At 45.1% G+C, this 26095-nt stretch overlaps 1 protein-coding gene across 2 annotated transcripts in view; it reads left to right on the top strand.

Moving 5' to 3' along the window:
• Positions 1 to 26095, top strand: part of rk (G-protein coupled receptor rickets) — a 185609-nt gene that overhangs the window by 141269 nt on the left and 18245 nt on the right. For both annotated transcript variants that reach the window (XM_072287894.1, XM_072287895.1), the window contains exons 2-10: positions 80 to 151; positions 5818 to 5889; positions 18906 to 18977; positions 20003 to 20149; positions 21207 to 21278; positions 22444 to 22515; positions 22607 to 22675; positions 23078 to 23221; positions 24028 to 24168. In XM_072287894.1, the coding sequence (XP_072143995.1) occupies positions 80 to 151; positions 5818 to 5889; positions 18906 to 18977; positions 20003 to 20149; positions 21207 to 21278; positions 22444 to 22515; positions 22607 to 22675; positions 23078 to 23221; positions 24028 to 24168 (861 nt within the window). The remainder of the gene's footprint in view (positions 1 to 79; positions 152 to 5817; positions 5890 to 18905; positions 18978 to 20002; positions 20150 to 21206; positions 21279 to 22443; positions 22516 to 22606; positions 22676 to 23077; positions 23222 to 24027; positions 24169 to 26095) is intronic.

Genomic DNA, 26095 nt, shown 5'->3' with positions numbered 1-26095 from the left:
GGTCTGGCGAGACGCCAACTGTCGCACAGCAATGGCGCTAACTGTCGCTTTTCTACCCCCTCCTCTTCTTGTGTCGCAGAGATCTGAGCCGAAACAACTTGACGTCCCTTGACGTGGCCGCTTTCGCCGACTTCCCGGGCCTGAGAGAACTGTGAGTATATATCGCTCTTGTCCGGGGCACCTCGTAATTGGATGCTGTCTGTCCGTGTCCCCAGCCAGCTCGATTCTCGGACGCTCTGTCACGGAGCGGCATGTAGCACTGTCGTCGCTGTGATCGTTAGTGAAGAAAAACTGCGCCGCGTCGGCTGCAATGTACGAATTACAGACGTCGCGAAGACGGAAGCTCGGCGAGCGCCGACGCTTTGTACGACGTGCCCCAAAAGCGCGATTGAACTGATTTAATTCTTCATATCGTTCCCGTTCTCAGTAATGAAGGGAAACGATTGAATGTAGCGACGCACGCTTTACTAGAGCTTATTCAGAGACTTTTGCCGAGACGTTGTGCGCAAAAATTTGTAAATATAAGAAACTTAAATATTGCTCTGTAAATCACAATGTAATTAACTTTTGCACGTCTTATGCTGCAAGTGCGTGTGCTTGAAGTTCCGAGGGGGAGGCGGGACATCGTCGACTGTTGCAAAACACGTTTAGCTCAACCTCTCCTGGTTTGCAGTTTACTACTTGCACACTAACTAACTAACTAACTAACTAACTAACTAACTAACTAACTAACTAACTAACTAACTAACTAACTAACTAACTAACTAACTAACTAACTAACTAACTAACTAACTAACTAACTAACTAACTAACTAACTAACTAACTAACTAACTAACTAACTAACTAACTAACTAACTAACTAACTAACTAACTAACTAACTAACTAACTAACTAACTAACTAACTAACCAATTAATTACATGTATATCTTCGGACACTTTAGAATCGGTTGCTTATTCTACACATTGTTTCAGAACTTTAGAAAACTCACAATGTTAATACGACAGTGCAAGCTTCTGATATGCAAGTTTTCCTCACTCCTTATCGGAAGGCCATAGTGGAAAAGTCGAGGGGGAAAGACGCAGTCCAAAATTGTTGGAGAGAAAGAGCGACAGAGAGATTAATGAGGTGCGAAACGCAGGGATGCTTACCGGGAGAGAGATATCCAGTTTTCTACCCTGCACTGGGGAAGGGGTAAGGGGAGACAGAACGATAAAGAAAACTACGCACAGAGAAAGAGAGCAATATATAAAAAATAACAAAAAACACACACAAAGTAAGGTGGGAGTCTCACAATGATCAAGCGACCAAAATTAAGAAGAAATCGATAATAACTAAGCAACTCGCCGTGGTTGCTTAGTGGCTATGTTGTTGGGCTGCCAAGCTCAAGGTCTCGAGTTCAAATCCCGGCCACGGCTGTCGCATTTCGATGGAAGCAAAATACGAAAACACCCGTACACTTAGAATTCAGTGTGCGTTAAAGAACCCCAAGTGATCTAAATTATTCCGGAGTCCCCCAATACGGCGTGCCTCATAATCAGATCGTGGTTTTGACACGTAAAACCGCATAATTTTTTTTTATAACTATGCAGACGAACCTGTTCACGATTCCGGTCAGCCGTGCAGGAATAATTTTACAGCGATCGCTGTTGTGGGCACGCTCGCCTAGTCGTTTTGATGTCCACCGCTAGTCTACGGGTGTCAGTCGCTGAAATTCCAGATTACTTTGCGAGAAGCCTATAGAGGGAAAAAAAGATATGCGACAGTGCCCCGCGCAGTATCGAACTCCGGTCCCACAGAGTGGCAGATGCTTTACCTTCTCTGCTGCTCTGGATATGCTACGGCAGAGAAAAATGTTGCTCCCGCAGAGCGCGATCACGTCGTTGGCTGCTATGATTGGCTGACGCCACGCTATACAACTTACCCATATGCCAGCACCGAGGTGAACGAACTTTAATGAGGCTATCTTTTAAGTACGAAAGGCAGGACAAGAAAGGAGGAAGAAGAAATACCCGTGTTTCTGCACTTTACCACTCGGAAGCGCCACCACCGGCTTCTTCGCCAGTGCCCCAGTGGGTAAGAGCCAGCACAAGACAAGACTAGAGCGCCCCCTCCACAACCAGGTGATGCTCGCAGGAAATTCAGACAGGAGACAATTCGGAAGATTTTGCGTGTGCAAATGTTTACTCCTACCGATATCGTACAAAACTGTACGAGGATTACTGCGCACTATATATTAGGATGTCTGTGTGATTTAGTGATGCCTATTGCCGACATTATGTGTGCAGGTTTTATCTAGTCATTTATTGCTTGATTACTCAAAACAAGTTTACGCTCACTTGCCACTGCGTTAGTGGTCAAAAGTAAACGGAACTAGCCGGCCGGACGCGAGAACAAACCCAGGGATCAATCCAAATAATGGTTCGCAATGATAGTAAATCACGAAAATTCTCGCTCATCTGCTGAAAGCTCTTACGAGCGGTAGGAAATAGGGAGCAGGTGCTTGGATTAGCGTTAAATATTATGCTAAAGGCGTACACGGACACACTATGATCACGCGAATACATCTACTATGTCAACCACAGGCACGCACATAAAGAAAATAATTAAGCTATTCGCACTGTTCGGGTAACGTTCTTAACTCTTTGAAAGTCAAGAAACTCTCATATATCGTCGCGTGAGGCCGAGAATGTGCAGCAGCTCTAAGCTTGAGTCGCTCTGCAAGCGTAGCATGGCCTTCAGAGATTGCTCCTCTCGCAATAACGGCAGCAGTCACATGGAACATGTTTCAAGCCCCTAGGAACGTTGATGAGTACGTCCACTAAATTTAGTACAGAAGGTAGTTGTAAAAAGCACTGAGTACGATGCGGTGAAGACATGGGCCTTCTTTCCTACTGAGCCTTGGTGACACGTGAAATTATCACGCAGCACGCGGAATAGTATCCAGTAACAAGCAGTAACAAGTACTGTCAAGAATAGTAACAATTTCAAGTCAACATTCCCTCTCTCTCTCTCTCTCTCTCTCTCTCTCTCTCGTTTGTGTCTGGAACTACAAGGGCTCGTTCGGGCTCTAACAGATAGCGGCAAACATTTCCTAGCACGTTCATTCAAATTGACGAAATCAATGTAACTTGCGCGGATAACCAAGCAACACCGATTTTATGCAACCTGAAGTGAAACAGAACTTTGTAAGAGACAGCGAACCTAGAAAACTTTCAGCGAGATCCCTCGAACTGAACCAATTAAATACAGAAGAGGCCATTCTACGCGTGCGCTTTTAAGCCTTCAGGTGCATACTGGAAAGGAAAATATCGGTACGACACTTGACGGAAAATCTGCATTGAGGAGGCGAGCTTCGGGCTTTGCCCTAAACTTCGAAATTAAGCGCTCCTTCAGTTTCCACTTGTTCCCACGCTTGAATCGAGGCGCAAGTCAGAAGATTGCTGAAATCACTTGAAACCGAGGCTGTGGATAAACAAATAAAAGACCGTTAGAATGGTTGTGTGCTTAGCGGAGGCACGGAAAGAGCTTAGCCCTCCGCATGATGTCCGTACAGTCGCTGCAGAGAAGGTATAAGAATCCGCAAATCCCGGGCTGCCGGAACAAGACAAGTGCATTTGTTGGTCATTCACCCCCCTCCCGTCGCGACCTTTCTGCTGCCGTGGCAATGACTTACTGCGAGTCATGATCCAGGGCACGTGCTTTCTGGGCTCTACTTGTGTTTATCAGCTTTCTTTGTCCACACTCTCAGCCACACCCACTCGCTCTCTTGCACACTTTCGCCGCCAGCATTTCGATTAGCCGAGGACGGATACCATTCCCTGGAACAGGCGCGTCAGATAAAAGGAAAATCTAAACAGCAGTATTCTCGACGTTTTCACTGTCTGTGGCGCACTATAGTTATTTGTTTTTCTGTCGTTCCTCTTGTAGCCACAGTATGGGAGAAAACGTAGCTTCTGTGCGACAACTTTGTATTGTCTTTATCATTGCCGTTTATTACTTGGCCAGGGGCTCGCTGCTTCATCTTGCTGTCGTCCCGCGTCCTGTTGATCCGTGGCCGGAGTGCGTTCGAGAGCCGTTACAGGAAGGACTTGCACGGCCGGGAGAAGTGTGATGCTGATAAAGGATTCGCGAGATGGTTTCTCCTGCCGGCAGTGGGCGCGATTTCGTTGCTTTATTTTTATTCCTTGGTTCTTCTTCTTCAGCCGCCAGAGGGTGCTTGCTCATATCGTCTCTTCCCATAGAAAAAACAAAGAGAGAGAGAGAGAGAGAATGCGAGAGAAACTGAGACCGCGTGTGATCGTAGTCGCCCGCCGCGTCGCCATGACGCTTGGCTGCGCAGTGCCCATTTGACACGTCGCAAACAGTCGTTTGTCTTCATTTCCATCAGGTCGAGGACCTCCGAAGTCCTTGTCGATTCCGCAGCGGTTCCCTCGACTTGGGCGCCCGTTCTAGTTCTACTGGAGTTCCTGGGATAATGCGTGTTTGGATGCGCCCTTTGTCCTTCTTCCCTTCCTAAGTTGTTGTTTTATCTATTAAACGAGTGGTTATAGCGCGTGTTGATTGGTTGCGCTTGCAACGCCTTTGCTCTGTTTGCATTGATGTACAGCCTTTCTTTCTCTTTTTTCTTCTTTTTTCTCTGTATGCAAATGAAGTGCTTGTTGGAAAGGAGCACCCACAGTGAGCTCGCAGCGTAGGTAATTAAAGATATATATATATATATGTATATATATATATATATATGTAGAGAGAGAGAGAGAGAGAGAGGGGCAGTTTTAGCGAGTAGGTACCTCTGGGCTCGGTGATGTGAAGCACGACGAATAATAGCGGTGACCTTATCATCATGCAGTCAATCTTGATTTAGCTATCCCCGGCCGGCAAGTTGGGCGGATTCTCTTTTCTTGCACGTATAAAGTTATTTCATTTTTACTGTGGGGTTGACGGTTCCTTCAAATAGAGAAAAACAGGTCAATTGAAGTGTGAGATCATTGATTACTCGAGACAATGGCAGTGACGATATACTTTGAGTGGCGCTTTCGTTATAGCGTTTTATTGGATATCGCGGGGATGTTGCGGGAAGAACCACTACACTAACTTTTACTGTCGTTCATCTCAGCTATTCGCAGGAATTCAGGAACATCAAAGCCGAATTTTTATTGATTTCTTCTTTTTGGGCGACGCGTGGAAGTAAGATCTATCAGGCACCAGTGGGTTTACAGCTTCTTGATATTTTCTTGTTGCTTTTACTTTTTATTGTTGCTTTAGCGACAATTTTGGGATCTTGGCTTAGTCGGCTCTAATGTAGCCCACATTCCGACCTTTCTGCATTTAAAATGAATCACGCGTTTCTTGGCGTACTTAAAAAAAATCTGTGATTTCTATGCGGCAATGAATACGTATCAGAATCAGACAGATGCTGTTGTGCATATGTAGCCCAAATGTTATATTTTATTAATAATATGGCGTGAGATAACAACAACAAGTTTCACCAGCGCCTCCACCAACACTACTACTACTACTACTACTACTACTACTACTACTACTACTACTACTACTACTTATACTACTACTACTACTCTACTAATAATAATAGTAGTAGTAATAATACTTCTTGGCTAGCATACCCTTGTTATGAATTCTCTTCTGCCCTGAATAGAGGTATAATTGCGTGGTTAGCTGCGCCAATCCGATTATGGGTGCTTAAGCGCTGTGTGCAGTATTCCTGCTGTGTTTCAAATAAATTGCTGATAAGATGCCTTTTCTTTCCCAGAAGGATCTTCAGGTTGCATTTAGCTTCATGGGCACTGTTTCTTCCAGGCATCTCGAGCACAACGGTTTGGAGTGGCTTCCAGACGACACGTTCAAGGGCGCTGATGGCATCACGTTCCTGTGAGTAATATTTTTTTGCCCATTCTACGAAGGGAAAGCAAGCATTTCGACAGATATTCCTGCAGCGAGCAACTAACTAATAAAATATACCCCGTGGCTTGTCTCAACAAAGACACATCAGCATAGACCGTCTACAGCGGCTAGATTGCAAAGCGCCCAAGAGATGGCGTTGCGGCTGCCATGCCATGCGACGCCTTCTGAATGTAGCCGAATAACCGAATGCATGCATCGCCGCAATAGGGGAGTGGGCTTGGAGTAACTCTATTGACTTTATAGGATTACACAACTTTTTACAGGGAAAGGAAAGGCAAGGTGGCTGAAGCGGTACACGCGCAGCCGTCCCGCACAATCGCAATCTTCACTCCTCTGTCGATCACCGCGTTCTTCTGTATACGGATCGCTGTGTAACAGTATCGCACATGTCAACCAAAGTGTGGCTGGGTTCATCCGACATGCGGTCGGCCAGGTGCCCGCTCCTCTGCAACCGGTAGACATGAAGCGGCATGCCAAAAGTGTTAAGCGAAGCTTGTGACACGAAGCGGAATACGGGGTCGAGAAGACGCGGAAAGAAAGGGAGCAGTTCTCTGAACGGGTGAAGAGCAGGATAGTTGCACCGACGCACACACGTTTCACTGCGCCTATTAGCATTGCAGTGTATACCGAGACCGCTATTTGGGAAAGTTGGATGAAGGCTCCACGGGGCATTGATCCAGCGTTTGGTCTCACTGGGTTTCCCTTATAATTTTTCATTATATCCCACATTCACACCTCACTGTCATGCAAATCAGTGTAGGCATCTTCGTAGTCAATGGCTATATGTGTACCGTGTGTTTCAGCAAACACTTTCAAACATTTTTTAACGTTCCCTGTGGCAAATAGCATAATTCTAGTCCATGAACTGGTCTACTCGAAGAGGCGGACATTACTGGCGCAAAGAAATTGAAATGCACAATTGACTCATTAACAAAATAACATAATTAACTTTCTAACTAATTAAAGTATGGCGCAAATTCCAACTCACAAATTCTATCTGGGGAGTTCGCAAGGCGATGGATGCACTTGGAACGAATCCACAGGATGACGCCAGTTTAGAAATATTAATTCCCGAACTTTGCGGAGAAATGCATTGGCCTTCCAGTTACTTTTGCGCTTCAATGTATAAAATGACATTTTGTTAGAAAGTAAGTGGTACGACAGTGCATTTTACCGCTAGTTTGACGGCGCATGTCTCGTAAATGGTGTCATCCACACAATTATCTTCAAGTGGATATGCCTTGTAGTCTCACCCGCTAGAATTCGTAAATTGCAATATCTGTCATAAGACCATTAGTTAAAAACTTAATTAATGAATTTTCGTTATTTAGTCCTTATGCATTTCAATTTTTCGTGCAAGATTTCCGCCTCTTTGAGTAGCTACACCAGCTCATACTAGAATAGTATTGCGCTATCTGCCACAGGCAATTCTTGAGAAATTTTGAAAGTTTTCGCTGAAACACCGTGTATATTGAATGGTGCGGCGGACCAAGCATCACAAGCATTACATCTCTCTTCTTTTACATTTTATCCACATTTTTATTCCCTATGCAGAGTAACAAATCATGTATTCCCATTTGGTTACCCTCCTTACCTTTCGCCCCACTTGCCCCCTCCCTCCTGGAGACCATCCGTTGCGTGGCGGACAGATACGCGTTAAAACTGGATTACAGTTTGCCAAAGACAGAAGGAACGTCGAAGAACTTGACTGTTCAAGCTTTCTAGCGTACTTGTAGATTGTGGTAAAGCGACCATGCATTCACAGGCACAGGTAATCTGCTGTGGCTATTGGGAAAAATAAGTTAAGTATACGCAACCTCCGCGAACAGCATTGACGAGAAAATGCTACGTTGATGGAGGGCTTGCAATCTTCAGCTATTTAAAACGGGGGCACCATCAGCGGAGAAGGTAACCACAGTCCTCCCTATTGAGCATGCGCGCTAGCTGCGCTGCGAGTGGTGCGCTTAAACGTCTAGAATTACGTTTTTCGTTGATGTAGATGAATGCATCAGCTATTTGTTGTTGTCCATTATGTTTATGCGCTGTGTCCTGTATGCTGCTCAATGCGTCTGCTCCTAAGGCCTGACTGTGTAGCAATATAAAAAGTCCTAGCCTTGCGCGGCGCGTTGTCACACTGTAACTTCCCATCGAGCGTTTCCGGGCCTACGGCTGCTGCCGCTGCTGGAGTGACTTGAGGAGAAAGCACTGGGGGATCATCGCTTCCTATTGTGCCCCGAAACAGAGATGCTGGAACGAGAAACACCGTGCCACTGTACGCGTTATAGTCTCGCGGGAGCTTCACGTACGCAACATTATTCGCAGTTTCTGGCGTCCGTGCAGATAGGCGTGACGTGATTTCAGGCGCCGTGCGCAGGGAAGCCCTCGTCACTATATGCGAAAGGGCGTGATGACACCCGCGAGGAGATCGCCGACATCCCGATCGCGTGGCTGAAGGTATTACACGCGTTCCTAGGTGCGTGACGCTCTACGCGTCGTATAGTCGAGATTTCCACCGAAAGCGAACGCAGCGCCTTGGGACTAGTTGTCAACGGAGCAAGCGAGAACACTTCGCACGCGCGCGTGCTTGCGGACCAACAACTTCCGTGCAATGTCACTCGCGCTTCTTGTGTATACGTAGTAAAGACGGCGACGCGAACAGTAGAGAGAAATGACATGGTCGGTGGAAGCGGTGCAGCCTACTGAAGCAGCAACAGTCGCGAAGACATCGATACTATCGGTAAGGTGACGTCACGCAACTGACGAGGCTCGTGAATCTAAAAAAAGAAATCGCACGCACGCACGCACGCACACACATGAAGAGCACACTCGTAGGTGAACGGCGTTCCTCCTGGGCAGGGGTTCTTGAATAAAGTTTATTCTCTCTCTCTCTCTCCTGACTATGGCGCAGCTTTCTTGCACTAAAAAACCGTTTCCTTTTACTACGTCCTTCGACTTCAATACATGGCACACCTACGTGGCAGCGGTGTCACTCACATTGTCGAATATGCAAAGTTAAAAGCCATGAGAGAAAGAGAGAAAGAAAAGAAAACAGCGTGCTGGAAAATAAGATTGGGTGGGTTGTATCGGAGACGTAATCGCATTGGGGTACGTGAAACGGCTTGTGTGTTAAGCTGATAGTGTATGCGCACTAATGTACAGAAATGATGTAACCGAATACACAAGTGACATTTATTCACGCATTACAAAGCTTACGTGCTATAGCTTATGCCATTACTAGTGGTGATCCTACGGCTGAGTCTTGCAATCGTGCTCGCTCCCAAATCGTAGTGCATGGCCATCGTAGTGCATGCCTTGCTGCCCGAGTCCTTCCACGCTATTTCTGGACCCTAGTTGTCGAACGCGGGGCCACCATAGCCGGGAAAGTGTGAACATTCTGCAATAAAGTGCACACTTTTGGGACTCTTGATGAGAACAGGGTTGAGGTTGATCGATTATAACTACTATGACTGGGAGAGCTCCATCAAATGCAACCACTCGAGATCAGATCGACAGACGTTCTGCCGAGTTATGACTCCCTGAACGCCGAGTCGGAGACAAAATTTAGCTCCGATTCCGCCATGCGTGGTGCGACAGCAGATCCACCTGTGCACGCAACAAATGCACGACCGAGTAATGGCTTCGTTCCTCTGCACAACAATGCCAAACTAAGGCGCGTGGGTAGTACGGTTGCGATGATAAAGGTAATAATAGTACTACATGTTTTGTCGTTACATGCAGTTTGCCGAACTGAAAGACGTTTCACGTCAAAATAAATATAAGCTTAACTCAGGGACAGAGGTGATCGCCAAAAAATGTATGACTAGAGAACAATAGAGACCAATCACTTTATTTTCTTGCTTAACGTTCATGACAGTGAACAGAGATTGACAAAAGAAAGAGACAGAGAGAGAAACGAATAGGGAAAGGTAGGGAGGTTAACCAAGGACGTGCCCGGCTGGCTACCCTATCCTTGGGGAGGGGGAAAGGGAAGAACAGATAAGGAGAGTAAAGATAAATAATAGTCAGTCATTCACAGATAGTCGCAGAAGAATCTCCGCTCTCACGAGCGTTCATACAATCCAGTGTCCTTCAAGAAACGCAGAAGGGATTTTGTGGCCTTTTGCATGCAAGAACGCATAGACCATTGCACAAGGATCTTTTCTTCTGAGAGCGCTTTATTGTCTAGCAGGTTGGATTTTGCTTGTAAAGTACGTCGTTGAGTGTCAAAGGATGGGAAGTGACACAAAAGGTGCTCTAGAGTCTCATCACACCCGCACAAATTGCAGGCCGCACTGTTGGCCATTCCTATCAAGAATGAACAGGAATTTGTAAATGCGACGCCCAACCACATGCGACACAGTAAAGTTGTTTCACGACGGGAGAGTTCAGGTGGCAGGCGAAGTCACAAGTTATAGTCAAGAAAGTGCAAACGGGAGTTGGTGAAACCCGGTGAATTCCATCGTAGAAGTGTGATTTGGCGAGCAAGTGCTTGAAGTTTTCGCGCAGCATCAGTTCTTGAAAGTGGTATAGGAACCAACTGATGTTTCTGGTGAGCCGGCCGCGCAGCTTCACCTGCGCTATCGCTGCCGACAATTCCGCAATGGCTTGGCAATTACTTAAGTACAATGGAGTGGCCTTTCTCGAGCGCGTGATTACGATCGTGCCTTATTTTGTACAATAGCCTGCTCGTGTAACCCATGACGTAATGCATATTGCCGAGTTTGTAGGGCTGCTTTGCTTTTGGAATCGCAGGATATGACCCAACGATTTGGTGGCTGCTGAAGCACGTACTTGAGTGCACCTTGAAGAGCTGCAAGTTCTGCTGCTGTCGACGTTATACCGTGCGAATATTTAAACTGTAAAGAGACGGCGTCTGATGGAACAACTACTGCTCCGGTATAGCTGTTTGAATTGGTGGAACCGTCCGTGTATAAATGACAAAAAATGCTACGATAGCGCTGCCCTGTATTCACTCGCACACTGCGTGACGCTTAAGACCAAATGACTAGCACCGATAACATAGCTATTAATGAACAATACATTGTCCCTAGTGTTGCTGGACATTGTCTTGTTAAGCAACACTGGGGATGGATTGCAACAAGTGATTGAGGACCTTAACTGACAAAGTGTAAGAATAGGGTTGAAAATTAATATACAGAAGACAAAGGTAATTTTGAATAGCTTGGCAAGGAAAACAAGAGTTCACGATCGCCAGTCAGCCCTTAAGGTCTAGGCAGGATTATCCAGGTCAATTATTCACAGGGCACCCTGATCATGACAAGGAAACTTAGAGAATAATAATAATGGATTAGAGTTCACATGACAGCGTTACCAAATCTCGTCTGGGAACTTGCCGCTGTCGCTGAAAAGAAATGTGTGCAATCATTCTATTCCGCAAGAAGGGAGCGGTGTTGATCAGAGATCAAACGGGGATAGCAGATATTCTAGTTAACATTAAACGAAACAAATATAGCTGGACAGGCCATGCAATGCGTAAGGCAGATAACCGGTTATCCACTAGAGTTACAGGATGGGTGCCAAGGGAAGGGAAGTGCAGTCGAGGACGGCAGAAACTTAAGTGGGGTGACGAGATCAGAAAATTTGCACGCGCAAGTCGGCACCGGCTAGCGCAAGACAGGCGTAATTGGAGATCCCTGGGGCAGGCCTTGGTCCCGGGGTGGACATAAAGATAAAAAAAATTATGGGGTATTACGTGCCAAAACCACTTTCTGATAATGAGGCACGCCGCAGTGGAGGACTCCGGAAATTTTGACCACCTGGGGTTCTTTAACGTGCACCTAAATCTAAGTACACGGGTGTTTTCGCATTTCGCCCCCATCGAAATGCGGCCGCCGTGGCCGGGATCCGATCCCGCGACCTCGTGCTCAGCAGCCCAACACCATAGCCACTGAGCAGGTAAATGCGAGAGAAATGCCTTAGCGTTACGCCGCAACTCTTTGAGGTCCCGGCTTCACGATGTAAACTGCGTTCACCACAACGCAAATGTTGTTTAGGAGCTCGCTCGGTATACATCTTGACTCCTGGAGCGTTCATATATATATATATATATATATATATATATATATATATATATATATATATATATATATATATATATATATATATATATATATATATATATATATATATATATATACATATATATAATACGGTTGTTTTCTGTTGTCGTCAACAGTCGCCTGTTCTTGCTTCCCCACCTGCATGCTTAGTTCGCCGTGATTGTTGCCGTCGGTGTCGGTGTCACTGTCATTGATACTGCAATGTAGCAGATCGGCCAAAAACTGTCCAGCGCATGTTCGTTGGGTCTTTTGCATTAGGGCTACCTGCTCTTGTCTTGCAAGTAGCCCAGGCTGGCACTGGTTAAAGAAAATAGACTAGGGTTTACTGTGCAGTCATCAAAACATTGCTTTACGGTCCACCCTATAGACTTGTATTTATGCAAAATTAACTGAATGATGTAACAACCTTTTCGGTTCTCTTTTGACGTGAGACATCTTGAAAAATAAAAACGATTCAATGAATACATGTTATAAATACGAATGCAATTCTCACTGAAAGTCCAGCAAGGCTTTTTAATTGAGTCATCTTGACTTCACTTGCTGACATTTAACAGTGTATATAAGTTTTCATCAATGCTTTTTGCCGTAAGGCGGTCTTTGTCGTAATTAAAGAAAGGAGATATAGATGTGTTATAGCACTATCGCTCATATATTTGCTCACTAAGCTTATTAATGGTTGTATATAACATTATTACTGTATATATCGCATTGTATCACATGTATTAACCTCTAAAAAGAGGGCGCGAGTCTCAACTTTCTTAAAAAAAATGTCCTGCGATGATATTATCTTTGACACCTCTTCCGATGTTATTCAGCACTGTGAATTGCCCTCTGGAGGGCTATTTGAGAGTAAAGCCTGAAGTGTAATTTGGGATTTCTCAGTGGTGCAAAATAGAGACAGATTTTATTGATTGGAAAGACAGAGTTCGACCTGAGCTTGAGCGCTCTTCTCTGCTACTCTGACAATATTAATTACTGAACAGCGTTTACTGGTCTACTTGTCTCTGAATGCTTTACGTAATTACTTTTCTTACTGAAATGAACTGTTTATTGTTATAAGAGGTCGTAAATGCGTGCACTAATGCGGATTGAAAGTGCAATCAGAATATGGTTGAAGATGTTGGCTATCAGGCTTCTACATGTGTAATGTAATAAATATGCTCCGGCAAAAGATGCTCCTTTTATTCAAGGGGAGGTAGGCCCCTATAGAGAGCGTTTTATTTTAAAATTAAAAAAAAATTATGAAATGGCCTGTGGCATTTACCACAAATCTAGTTATTGAGCTTGAATATTGGGAGAACTATACATTACTTACACTGCAAATCAATACGCATGATTTAATAACTGTGCAAAGTTCACTAACTGATTTTTCAAATAATTACTTTAGTGCACACATTGCGATACAAGAATAGAAGCCAGTGCTTTCACAAAGCACACCCACTCGGAATGAATTCTGATACTAGCACCAGTTTGGATATAAGCACAGTCGAACTTTCAGTTAAAATGCACAGTTGTACTACTTATTTCCTTAACAAAACGGCTTTTTATACAATAAAGCTCGAACGTTACTGCAATACCAATACATTTTGTCGCCATGTCTCTGAACGCATTTCTCAAAACTGCTGTCATCCTCAGAATTCGTTCCAAGTAGATATGACTTTAGTACTCACCGGCCACAATTTGGTAATTGCCGTATTTGGCGTAAAGTAATTAGGTTAAATGGTAATTATCAAACATTTCTTGATTAGTCAAATATTGACTTGCATTTCTGTGCAAATAATGTATGCCTCTAAGTGTTATCTAGATCAAGTAGTAGAATTATGTTATATGTCATGGGTGATCATTTAAAATTCTGTTAACGATAAAATAGAACACCTTGTCTGTGTGGCGTCGGCTGCTCATCTTCCCTGGCATGATATTGTGCTCATGATGTCTATAGCAAAACAATTAAAAAAATGCGGAGGCACAATAGCGTAACCAAAGGGGGCGACCAGCACGCTGTGTTGTCAAACCAAAATAGTGAGGGCAAGTTTGTGCAAATCTTAAGGCCTGTAAGGTTGACTGGTGAGAGACAGCACTTGTCTAAAGCGTTGACGTGCGGCCAGACTTATGCTAAGGATTCGGCCTAGTAGTCGTTTAAGAGCTTCTTTTAAATTACTGGATATCCCACGTCCATTTCCTTCTCCAAGCTCACGATTTACTGAGGAGAATGAAGTTGCCAAGCCTATTTTGGCGGTTGGCTTGTTTTGTCATCGTGTGCTCTATCTCTGACAGAAATATCAGTTCGCATCATTTGTTTAAACATGTAGCTACAGGTAACGTGGCATTGAGCCCAAAATGAAAATCAAAAGCAAAAACAAAACACAAGAAAACCTCTGCAACTATGTCACTTAAAGGCCGTATACCAGATCAAAATGAACTGGCGCGACAAAGAAAACTGCACTCCGTAAGAGACGGTTCCTTCGAGGTCACTGACCCCTCAATGCAATGTTACGACTGCCCGTCTTGGAGTCAATCTCAATTACGTTAAGACGCCAGGGAAGTAGTTAGCACCCGCTGCAATGCAAGACGGCGTCGTAAAACGCGGCGCTTTCACTCCGCTTTATTGATTTTATCTGCCCTCGCCTTATTATTATTTCCTGTTTATTTCCTGTTTTGTTATCGCGATCTTCCAGGAAGCTTGTTTCTCGTTAATAAAATACTTTGTTTTCTTGCGCGAGTAACTTTTTTTTTTCCACTCCGTGTCCTGGCACAGAAGCAGAACATAGCTCCGCGGACATGCGTTTCTGGTGCGGCCAGAGTTAACAAAGGGAATCCAATTTAGCGCGAGTGTCGTTTCCATTGGGGCAGCCGAAGAACCGCCGTTGCCGCCGCTTTGGGTTGATGCAAGTGCGGTTCCAGAGGTGAGGCCTGCGCGGACCCGAGGTTCGAGCATTTACCCCGCCTCCCTTGCTCTCCCTTCTCTCTCTTAGCGCGCATACGTGAGTGTCACTTCTATCGGAGAACATCAGGGCGTGTCCATCTTGGTTCACCCTATAGGCTGCCTGTGTCACTAAGGCGACCAGAGCGCCGCTAATACGAAGGGCGCAGGGAGTCACGGATGAGCGCTAATCTTTCAACTAACTTTGCTGATAAATAGCACGCTTTAATACATATCACATATGATGAGGTTAAGCATACCGAAAGGAACGAAAATAAAGGTAACGTAATACCCAAGATGATAAGAACCCGGGAAAACCAAACAGGCCAACAAGGAAACCAGAAAAAGAAAGCGACGTTTCCTTTGAGCCCAACCTACAACACACGTGAAAGATAACCTAGCTCTATCTTGCGCATTGAAAAAGATTGATTACTCATAATATAATCGCCTAGTGTCAGGATTTGTTTCAACTAAGGAATTTCTGATCGTATGTGCTCACTGTCTCTGCGAGTGACGCTTGTAGTTTCTATATGCGGCTGACACCGGGCCCGACTGCGTCGCTCCCTTTATTCGCGTGTGTCCTTTCTGTGCACTGCTTGAAACGCCGCAAAAGGGTCATCACTCCGCGTCGCTGCTTTTTTTTTTTGCTGCGAACAGCTGTTTACACGACATTAGCGAGGGTTTCGAACGTGGCTGAGGAAATATCAGTGGCGTAAAGTACCAGCACTTTCGGTGTATGCTTACTTGCGCCTTACTCATCGTGAACGTTGATTAAGATTACGTCATACGCTTGAGGGCGGTTTGCTACACTTGTACTATAACAAAGGCGATGCAAGCACCGAGCAAATGCAAGCGCTCGATAATGGCAGTAAGGACTTGCGCGTGAAATATCAGTCTGGGTGACATAGCTTACGTAGTCAAAGCAGCGTTTCCCTTACTTTGAATAGTTAATATGAGGGGGTTGTTGTCATGAATAACTTACGCCGCCTCTCTTTCTTTCTTCTTTTAATTTCATTCCTCCTTTCTGCCAGAATAGAGGCATATTCTTAGTCTGACTGCCATAACGTTAATGATTTTGCCCTAATACTTCTTATACGCTGCGGTCATGGCATGAATAATTGTCGTAATTTGTTTCTTTTCTTTCTGGTTTGTCTTTATTGCCACCGACACGAGTCCTGCCCCGAAAAAATAGTGTTTTGTTGGCGAAAAACACATATCACACATGTTGTAAACGCCGTAATGTTTGTGTGCTGACCTACCATGGTCTTCAATATGGCTGTATGTACTACGCGAATGCCCCGGTGGCCTCTAGGTGGTGTCTTCTCCTAGTTATTTGTGATATATAACGGTGGTCCTTGTGAAGCACTCTACAGAAGGCTTTGAAATGCAGTTCCTTGTACGGTTGGTTGAAAAGTATGGCTGCTGAAAGCACTCGGGTGGCTGTGTTCACGCAATCGGCGCCCACAGAGACAGCTTTTGTTTTATTTCTATGTTGGCCACCTGCTCTGATTTATGAAAATTGATTTATTGCAGGAATACTCTCAAATCATCTGATGTTATAATGCTTGAATCAGTTGCCACAGTATTTATGGTGGCGAAGTGGACGAGAAAACAGTTGCCAGCGTTTGTTATTGCATCTGAATCAATGAATTCTCCAAGGTGCTTCCGTTATCTGGGAGGAGCGGCTTCGAAAACCGACTGAGGTATTAAGAGAAAGGTTTATTTGTGGAGCTTCCATCTAAACACACGGTAACGAAGAAATGTTATTAATCGGCAACCGCAGCACCGATTCGGTGGAGTTTCTTGAACTTGAAAGAAAAAGTTAAACTCGAGTAACTGTAGAAAGCAGATCTTGTTTAGGCCGAAATAACATTAGAAGAATGTTAAAAATTGCAAAGTCGGAATTGAATTTAGCGAAATCGAAAAAAGAATGAATAAGTACCAAGTTTAGAACTCTGTAACTCAGTGATAAATAATGAGATCATAATTCCGTAAGCTGTACCCATTAACATATCTAAAGTGGGCAAAGTTGATGCAATATACACCGCTCTCAAGTATGCCACTCATTTGTGAGTAAGACTTTTACAAATGTTTCGCAAGCCTTGTAATAATTTCACGAAAGCTCTAAATTCGTATGCCATATTTATCCGTCGGAGATGCGTTAACAGATGCAGTTTACAGAACTGCGATATCTGTATCGTGTGCTGCGTTACGGCTCTATAAACTTCGTGCTTCTGTTCTTTCCTTAAACTTGCTGGTTTTCAGCAAATTTTGTAAAAAATTCCAACCCCTATATCAAAATTCTACCAGCTGCAGTTAATAGAAACTGGCGTTCTCTTTTAAATACAATAACTTTCATTCTACGGTCCCGCACTTTTCTCATGAAAGCGTTTGGCCATTTTAAATGCTTTCGAATATAAAATTGGAGTTAGCCCCGACTTAAGGCTTCCCCTTAACACTTGATCTTACCCGTTTATCTCATTATAAGGCATGGTTTGTGGCTGCACTGTGATCGGAGTCAATTGTCTAACACAGCGACCACTTGACTCTTTGAGAGAGAGAGAGCAAATGATAAAGGAAAGGTAGGGAGGTTAACCAGGACTGAGCCCGGTTGGCTACCCTACACTGGGGAAAGGGAAAAGGGGACGGAAAGATTAAAAGAAGAAGAGAAAGTCTACTGGGTATATCGTTCGGTCACTCAGTTCGGATCACAAACGCTGACTCAAACCAGTAGCCTTCAAATATCGCAGCAGAGCTTTTGTGGCCTTTTGTAGCTGCGATATGCGAGGCCATGGTCCCAAGATCTTCTTCAAGGTGAACGGTGTTCTATCTAGCTGATTGAGAGCTGTGCAGAGGTCATGTCTTTCGTTTTGAAAAGATGGGCAGTAGCACAGTAGATGTTCTATAGTTTCCTCGGCACCGCAGGCATTACAGTTGGCGCTATCAGTCATTCCAATCAAAACCGTATATGCATTGGTGAATGCGACGCCCAAGCGTAAGCGGCACAGCATTGTTTCTTCATTTCGCAGAAGCCCTGGTAACAGCCGCAGTTGCATAGAGGGGTCGAGGGAATGCAATCGTTCTTGGGTGAATTCAGGTGTGTGCCACTTCTCTAATGTCATACGGTGTGCTACCTTGCTTAGGTGTTGGGCTGCGTCGGTCCGCGATAAAGGTACAGAAACAAGGGTTGCTCCTTCGTGTGCTTTCCTAGCAGCTTCGTCAGCGAGGTCGTTGCCGGAGATACCGCAGTGGCCAGGCAGCCACTGAAACACGACGTCGTGTCCTTTCGCTATCATACGATGGTGCATTTCTCGTATCTCCGACACTAGTTGTTCACACGACCCGCGACGAAGAGATGACAGAAGACATTGTAAGGCCGCCTTCGAATCGCAGAATATTGCCCACCGATTAGCGGGTTGGTTGTTAATGTAATCAACGGCACCTCGGAGGACTCTTTGAAATTTCAATTAGATAATGCGGGTATATACTGCGGTATACTCTTTGTAACGCACTGATGTGTCGTCTGCGAAATAATGCCTCAGGAACTTGTATCACGAAGCCATAATCGAAAGAAAAAGCAACCGTCTGATACCGGTTTCGCGCTGCATTATGTTTATGCGTGACATACAGCAACAAGATGGAGATTGGACGCACTTTTTTGTTCTATTTTGCGGAGCTGCTGTAGTTAGTTAATTGTTCTTGTTTTGATTGCTCGTCTGCTAGACATGGTACGGAGTCTATTTTGAAAACTATACGGTACTGTATTTAAGTACTCGGTGGGGAATTGTGTTTTCGGTGACAGCACGTATTTGTTAGATGGTATAGTAACAAAAGCCTGGTAATCTGAACGAAATTTGTGACTGACGCAAGATGTACAGGCCATGCGCCATGACAAGTTTGGGAGCGGATGTTTCACGCATGCGCAACTTTGTTGCTTCATACATTCTAATGTCTATGTACTTTGCTTTATCGACGTCGTGCAGATCACTGGAGGGCAACAACTTCACGAAGATTCCATGGGAGGCACTCAGAGAACTGCCTGTACTGGAAACATTGTAAGCTTCGGGAACTCACGCGCCTCTTGCAGCCTCGTTAACTCTCTTAATGAGCACAGGTTCAGATGCACGTCTGTAGCAGCTGGCGACATAATATAAACCGGTGCCTGCATTTTCATTCCCATGCTGCTATTCGCGTCCACTGTGAATTGGAGAACGCGCTACGCAGTGTTTGTAAGAAGTTCGCGAAGTTTCCACAAGCAGGAGTGTTTTTGTTTTTGTATTGCCGTTTTCTTAAAGTTTAAGTCTACCAGACGGTCTTATAGGTTATTTTAATAGTAGCTAACTGCTTGGACTGTAATGGCTCGGTATGTCTGAACAGCCCACGTCAGTTTCGCTGCAGTCATGGCAAAGAAAATGGGCAGAGTCCTGCGTAATCCTGTATGATGGGATTAATCAGTTTCCTGAACAGCGTTCTATGCATGCGGTTGTAGATATATTAATTCACCGCATGCAAGAAGGTGATTTACAAGAACATCTTGTTTGATGTATTTGTGCTAGCACAATTGTCCCCCCTCCAAGAAAAGAAAGGGACACAACCACACTAGGACACATAGGATATTGTCTTGTCATCGGGTCCTTGTGTGATTGTGCTTTTTTTCGCACTGAGAGTCATGCTACTTAATGGGAAAGACAACGCGATAATGATTTGGAATTACCCAACTTCCAGTGTTTAAAGCGACAGCGCAGGTTAGAGTCACAGGATGGCAACATAAGTAGATCTAACTCATACTCACTCTCAGAATACATATTTAGCGTAGGGTTCATCAAAATCAAACTCACCCTAGCTCACACGGGCTTAGTCGCTAAGATCAGCCTGAGCCTTGCTTACGCGGACTCAAAATCACCAGAAATAAGGGCCAGTCAGGCTTAATCGCAACAAGATTCGCTAAAATCAGCCTCCGCCGCTTTCACTCATATTCACACTCACGGGTTAGACTGAACGATTAGACCGATGAATGTGTCTGCCTCTTTATGACTAGTGCACAAGCGTAGGACCTCTCTTGCGTCTCGTCGGTGCGTAGGCACCTCAACAGGAACCGCTTGACGGAGGTGAGCCCGGCGGCGGAGCCGTCCTTTCACCGAAGGCTGCGCAAGGTGTGGCTGGACAGCAACCTGCTGTCGCGAGTGCCCGTGCAGTGCATTCAGTCCCTTCCCAGACTGGAAGCCTTGTAAGTGCTCTGCTGCGGTCAGTGGTTGCTTGTTTTACGCAGTAATAAGCATTATGGAGTTCGTAGTGACAGAAAAGAGAAATACGTGCGTGTAGACACAGTTGCGTCCAAAGAAAAGTTCACGAGAAGGACAATAAGTATACAGCGAGCGTTGGCTACAAACTAGCACGTTGTTGTGTTAACATGTTCAGTTATATTCAAGCTTCCCTGCGGTCACTTCTGCGCGTAATTCCTAGACAGCGAGGGAAGCAAATAACGAAGGAATCAGCGAAAGAAAGCAACAGAAAGAAAGAGATAAATAAATAAAGAAAGAAGGAATGAAGGAAGGAAGGAGAGAAAGAACTAAATAGTGAAATAAATAAATAAATAAATAAATAAATAAATAAAGCAAGCAAGAAAGAAAACGCATTTTCAACACGTGCGACCGGCGTGAGCATGTCAGGTGCAAGAATAGATAACGACACAATTATCGCTAACAAGAAAGGTGAATGCGACAACACCGCGCCAGGGAGTAGCAGTAGGTGAATTTACAAATTTGGGCAAGTTTTATAAGCAAAAAAAAAAAACCTTTTTACATGCGGCGCGCATGGATGTTATTGCATTACCTGAAGACATATTTCATACCACTGCAATCTCAATAAAGAATAGGAAAGGGCCGCATTATCTTAGCAGCGAGAGCTGCAATTGTGCTGGAATGCGTGGATATTTCTGCTTACTATAATGTACTGCACAAACTTGCACTAGCGTGCAAACGATGGCGAAAAATATATTTGAATTAGAAGCGTTAACCATGTTTTATTGCTCAAGCGAGTTCGGTCCTAGTCTCTGATCGATACGCCGACGTAGACAGCGACACTTTCCAAATAGTGGAGCCACAAATAAAATCGCTAAAATCTAGAAGCACTTGCCATGCGACGGTCGGCTCATAATTATTTCGCTAATAATGCAGGTATGGTCGCGAAGGTTTGTGATTGGGCAAGTTGTCGTCAACAGTCGTTTTGAAACGGGTAGCTGACATTGATTTCGCTGACGCCATCTCTCTCTTTTGTTTGCGCAGAGGCTTGGGAGAGAATCTCATCAAGGAGCTGAAGCCGCACGCATTCGGGAATGCGTCGCGCCTAGAAGTGCTGTAAGTGGGCATCCTATACATCGTGCGCGTGCTTGAATCTATTAGCTAGGAGCTCTCAGATATGCGTGCGCCTGTTTTTCACGTCGGGAGCTACGTTTCCCGAGTTCCGGCTTCAGTACGTTGGCGATTGTCTGTGCTTTCTGAAACCGAGAGTTCGAAACTAGTGTGACAGAATTCGCCTTTTAGAATCATCGCATTTACTCAGGAAGTGTTGCCTAAACCTTTTAGCACCTTTATGTGCGTATAAAGGGTGTTTGATCTGTCCCATGCCTAACAGCCTTACAGTGTTCTTTTCTTTTGTGATTAGCTAACATCGTGGTATTGCTGCTACAGACAACACGAAAGCTGCGTGAAATAATAGCTACACACCCGCCGTGGTTGCTCAGTGGCTATGGTGTTGGGCTGCTGAGCACGAGGTCGCGGGATCGAATCCCGGCCACGGCGGCCGCATTTCGATGGGGGCAAAATGCGAAAATACCCGTGTACTTAGATTTAGGTGCACGTTAAAGAACCCCAGGTGGTCGAAATTTCCCGAGTCCTCCACTACGGCGTGCCTCATAATCAGAAAGTGGTTTTGGCACGTAAAACACCATAATTTAATTTTTAATAATAGCTACACCGCTGTTAAACATTCCTGTCGTATGTTTCCATGGACACCAAGTCGTTAGAATTAATTCACAGTTTTCAACTGCGTCTTATCTTATCGCAGCTGTAGATAAAACTCACCGCTTTGTGCAATAAATCTTGTTTAGCCTTAAGGATGAAAGTGTTAGTCATGGGATAAAGCTGCGTCATTTAAAGTGTAAAAAATTTTGTTTATTGCGCGTTTGCGAGGATTTTTTTCTCTTGTATTGTTTTCCCAAAGCTCTGTCAGGTGGCATTATAGCAAGTTCAGAATTTATTGGTTTTGCAAACCAAAGCACAGGCCATGGAGCAGATTAAACGCAGGAATGCTGTATGCTCGTCTATTGGCCTTACCAGACCATAGTTGTTTTATCTGCAGCATTGTACTAAGAGTACCCAAACGAGGCTGCCATTTTTTCCAGTGAACAATCGACATAAACTGAGGAATACCGTTGTCGCATGATCGCTTACCATGATCGTTACGTAGTTGTGAAAAAAAAAAATTCATTGTGCATATTCTTGCTTCGTCCATCACTCGCAGAATCCTCCGAAAGAATCATATCAGCGACATCGATCCTCGCGCTTTTCATGGCTTGCGGTCTTTGCAGGCGATGTGAGTTGCCCTCTTCGTGCTCGTTCGATGTTGTAATTTTGTACTTCAGGAATGACGTATCATGCATACTTTCTTGCATTCATTCTTGCAGAGATCTTAGCCACAACAAGCTGACTCATCTGCCCATCGCGCTCTCTTCACTAAACATGCTCAAAGAACTGTAAGTGACATATTCATGTTTTGCCTTTTCATTTAAATGTAAATTTTCTGTCAGATATTTCATATAATATTCGTTCTTACCAGTACTGTGTTTTCTTGGTACGAGAGATGACGTTTAAGGGATCTTTTAATGAACAAACTCGGGTATGCGTCTGCAATTTCTTTGGGCTTTTTGGGATGAGCTCTTCGGCGACATTCATTTCGTTAGTAGAGTGTGAGATGAAAAGGCGGTGCAAGAGACTTTAGCCGAAGGAGTCGGTGCGACGCTTGGTTAATCTCTAGCCAAGCAAACTTGATTCTAACCTCCTCGTGAGGGATCAGTTTCAATGATAGAACGACCCTTTCCTCACTCTGGGTGCAACATTTGGACGGGTACGAACTGTACGCGCCTGTTTCTTTGCAGCATTATATCGGACAACCAGATCCGTTTCCTCGGCGAGGATTCTTTTAGAAGCAACGGTGGCCTGACCCTACTCGAATTGGCCAACAATCCGCTGGAGTCCTTCGACAGGAAGACTTTTTCACGGCTGCCGTATCTGAAAAGGCTGTGAGTGCATCCGCAGAATTTTTGTATAACTGAAGTAGCTTCCTTCTGGGTTGACTGCATAAACGTGCTGCAGAACGTGGCTTCACATTTTCTTACGTTGAGCTACTATTGAAAGACTACCCTCACCACGCACAGCGTTTCCCCTGACAAGAATAACTAAACACTCAAACTACTGAACATTTCACCGTTTGTCTTATTCAGCTACGGACTGCGTTCAAACTGCTTTCTTCTTTTGTGTAGCATTTAGAGCGTGATTATGCGTGCAGAACATTTATTGAGGCCCAGAAGACTCGTGCCTCTGGAAAGGTATTGTAAGCGGCGAGCGTGAGAGTCAGCTCGTTTCACACGCAGCGTGGCGTGTATGTTGATGACAAAAGTTGCAGACTATTACGTCTGACAAAATGAAAGGCTGCAGGGTACGGCGACATGTCGTGGTCGGTCATTAAATATGGTGTTCTGCTTATAGGCACGAGAACGCGGGCTCGATCCCCGACCGATCCGTCTGCGTTCGAATGACGGCGAAGTGAAAGAAAAAGAAAGAAAGGCTGAATTCCGCCTGTGCATTGTGATTTGGGTGCACATTAAGTATTCCCAAATGGTCAAAATTATTCCGGAGTCCCACCCTCCCATTTCGGTGTGTCCTTTGTCCCTTGTGGTGCCATGCATTTTAAAACATCGTGTCAGTCGCGATCCTCGAGGCGCGAAACGATTATATTGCACTCCTACAGTTGCAAGCTTTTGATGCTTCTTTTGATGCATCGCCTTCCGTGTCCACGCCTGAACGCTGTTCCTGGTTGGTGCGGCAGATTGGTGAAAGAAGCTCGGGCACTGGAACACTTTCCGGACTTGAACGGCACGCACTCGCTGGAGCAGATTCGCCTGAGCAGAGCACGCTTGAGCTCGGTACCCAACGACCTTTGCCGTGCCGTCCCGAAGCTCAAGATACTGTGAGTGCTCTACGCTTTTCATGAACATTCTGTCGATTTATGTTGTCTCACGCTGTTTGCGCCTTCTCGGATACTTCTCTTAACCATACGTCTGCAATACTTCAAAACGAGCGGTATGTGTAGGGGTAGCTGAAGACTGCGCACAAAAATCTGGAGCCGAATTAACAAAACTTTCGTTTTCGCAAGAATTTCGTTGCCGTGTGCCGCCAGCCTTCGCAATGAAATATCAAGCCCCAGGATTTGTGGGAATTTTTTCTTACAAAAATTTTATCGTAAAAACATTGATGCGTTGCAAATCACATTGCAGCCTCACTTATAAGGCTTGATTACATTCTAAGATCATCGCCTGTAGCGCGGTTATATCAAAGTGCGGGCATCAAACAACGTCAAGTAGCTGAAATAGTGAGGGGACTTAGCCTCGGAGCTTACCGTCTCAGGGTCCCGGGGCATGTGGGGGAATTATAAGTGTAAGCTAGAGCCTACTTGACTCGTGGTAGTCTTCACGCGTGCTGGTCGAGTGGTGCTTCCTTCGTGTGTGCTTCGTGAAGGCGAGCTCGTGTCTGGAAATGTGCAAAAATTTGAGCGAAACGAGCGAAACTACAAATGTGATTGTTACTTTATGTCCCTGGAATAACAGCTACCTCACTTTTCGCTGTGCTTTGTTCAGTCGGTTCAACACGTGCAACACCTGAAGTCGTTGTGGGACCGTCGTCGCTACGGTGTACAGAGACGACCGCTCGCGACTGACCTAGCTCGCTTTTATCACAATCTTTAACCAGAGCAAACCATCTTGGAATGCAGATTTCATAAGCCATTCCAGCAGGTGGTGATGAATGCTTTACTGCAGCTTTTAGGGACAACAGACCTGTACAATTGCATCTGACCTTAATTGATGTTCATTGTGCCGCGCGTATTCCTGTGTTGTAATAGCACTCAGTAATCGCGACCGGCTGTGATGACGCGTCTGTGTTCTCTGTCTCTCTCTACGGTCTTGTCCTTTTACCTATGACTACACTGTTCCCCACTGCAGGGTAGCAAACCAGGTCTTGCATTGTCGTTAACCTTCATTCTGTTCTTGTTTCTTTCGCCCCTAGTCCTCCTGTTGAATTTGTGAGAGTCCAGTTTATTTTCGTTACCTCAGCATCTGCGTTCAATAAGAAGCCACTGACGTTGAAATGTTACGCTTACACCACTCGCCCCGAGACCCCCTAAGCACCTGCGCCCACTAGTGCGTGCGGTGAAGTTGCGTAAATGCAAACGGCGGCAGTGATGCACTTGACCGCATTCTAATGTTGACCATCTAATGTTGATGCAGTTGACCGCATTTTAACATAGGGCTGCTGTGCCGAGGGCACCATGTTGGAAACCAACTGTCGGGTATGAGCCGTATGTGTCAGGTAGTCGCAGTTGGTTGGAAACCAATTACCACTGGGTACTTGCCGCTCTTCGGTGAACCTCTTTGACATCAAATTGAGTCATTGGATATGTGGCGCTGGGTATATGTTGCTGTTCAATGAATACCACTGGCGCCAACTTGGTCAGTCGATATGTGCAGCTCTTAAACCATACGAAAAATCCCTTAAAATTTCTCCGGTGCTGAGCGGAATGCAGCACGCGTCACATGTATACTCCGACAATATTGTCTGGCCATATATTCTCGCACACGCACCAGGTGCGGAGTAATCGGCGGCGTAACTAGATAGCAGTGGCATCCAGTAGGAACTAGATTTACCGTGTAGACTCTCATCAGAGAGCCAGAGACGCGCCAAGGTGCGTCACGTTGAGCTCCAGAGCAATGCGGAGAAGCCACTCCCCGTACGTGTAGGAGCCGTGTAGATGCGAAGTGTCAATTGTAATGCTGAGCTTTCAGACATTAGCTATAATTCTTATTAGGCATCCATGTGACCGCGGCTCGCGATAGCTGGAA

The sequence above is a fragment of the Dermacentor andersoni genome, chromosome 4 (assembly GCF_023375885.2).
Source record: "Dermacentor andersoni chromosome 4, qqDerAnde1_hic_scaffold, whole genome shotgun sequence".
Classification (NCBI taxonomy): Eukaryota; Metazoa; Arthropoda; class Arachnida; order Ixodida; family Ixodidae; genus Dermacentor; species Dermacentor andersoni.
Note: the sequence above shows the minus strand (reverse complement) of the source record. Positions and strands in the feature narration are given on the sequence as shown.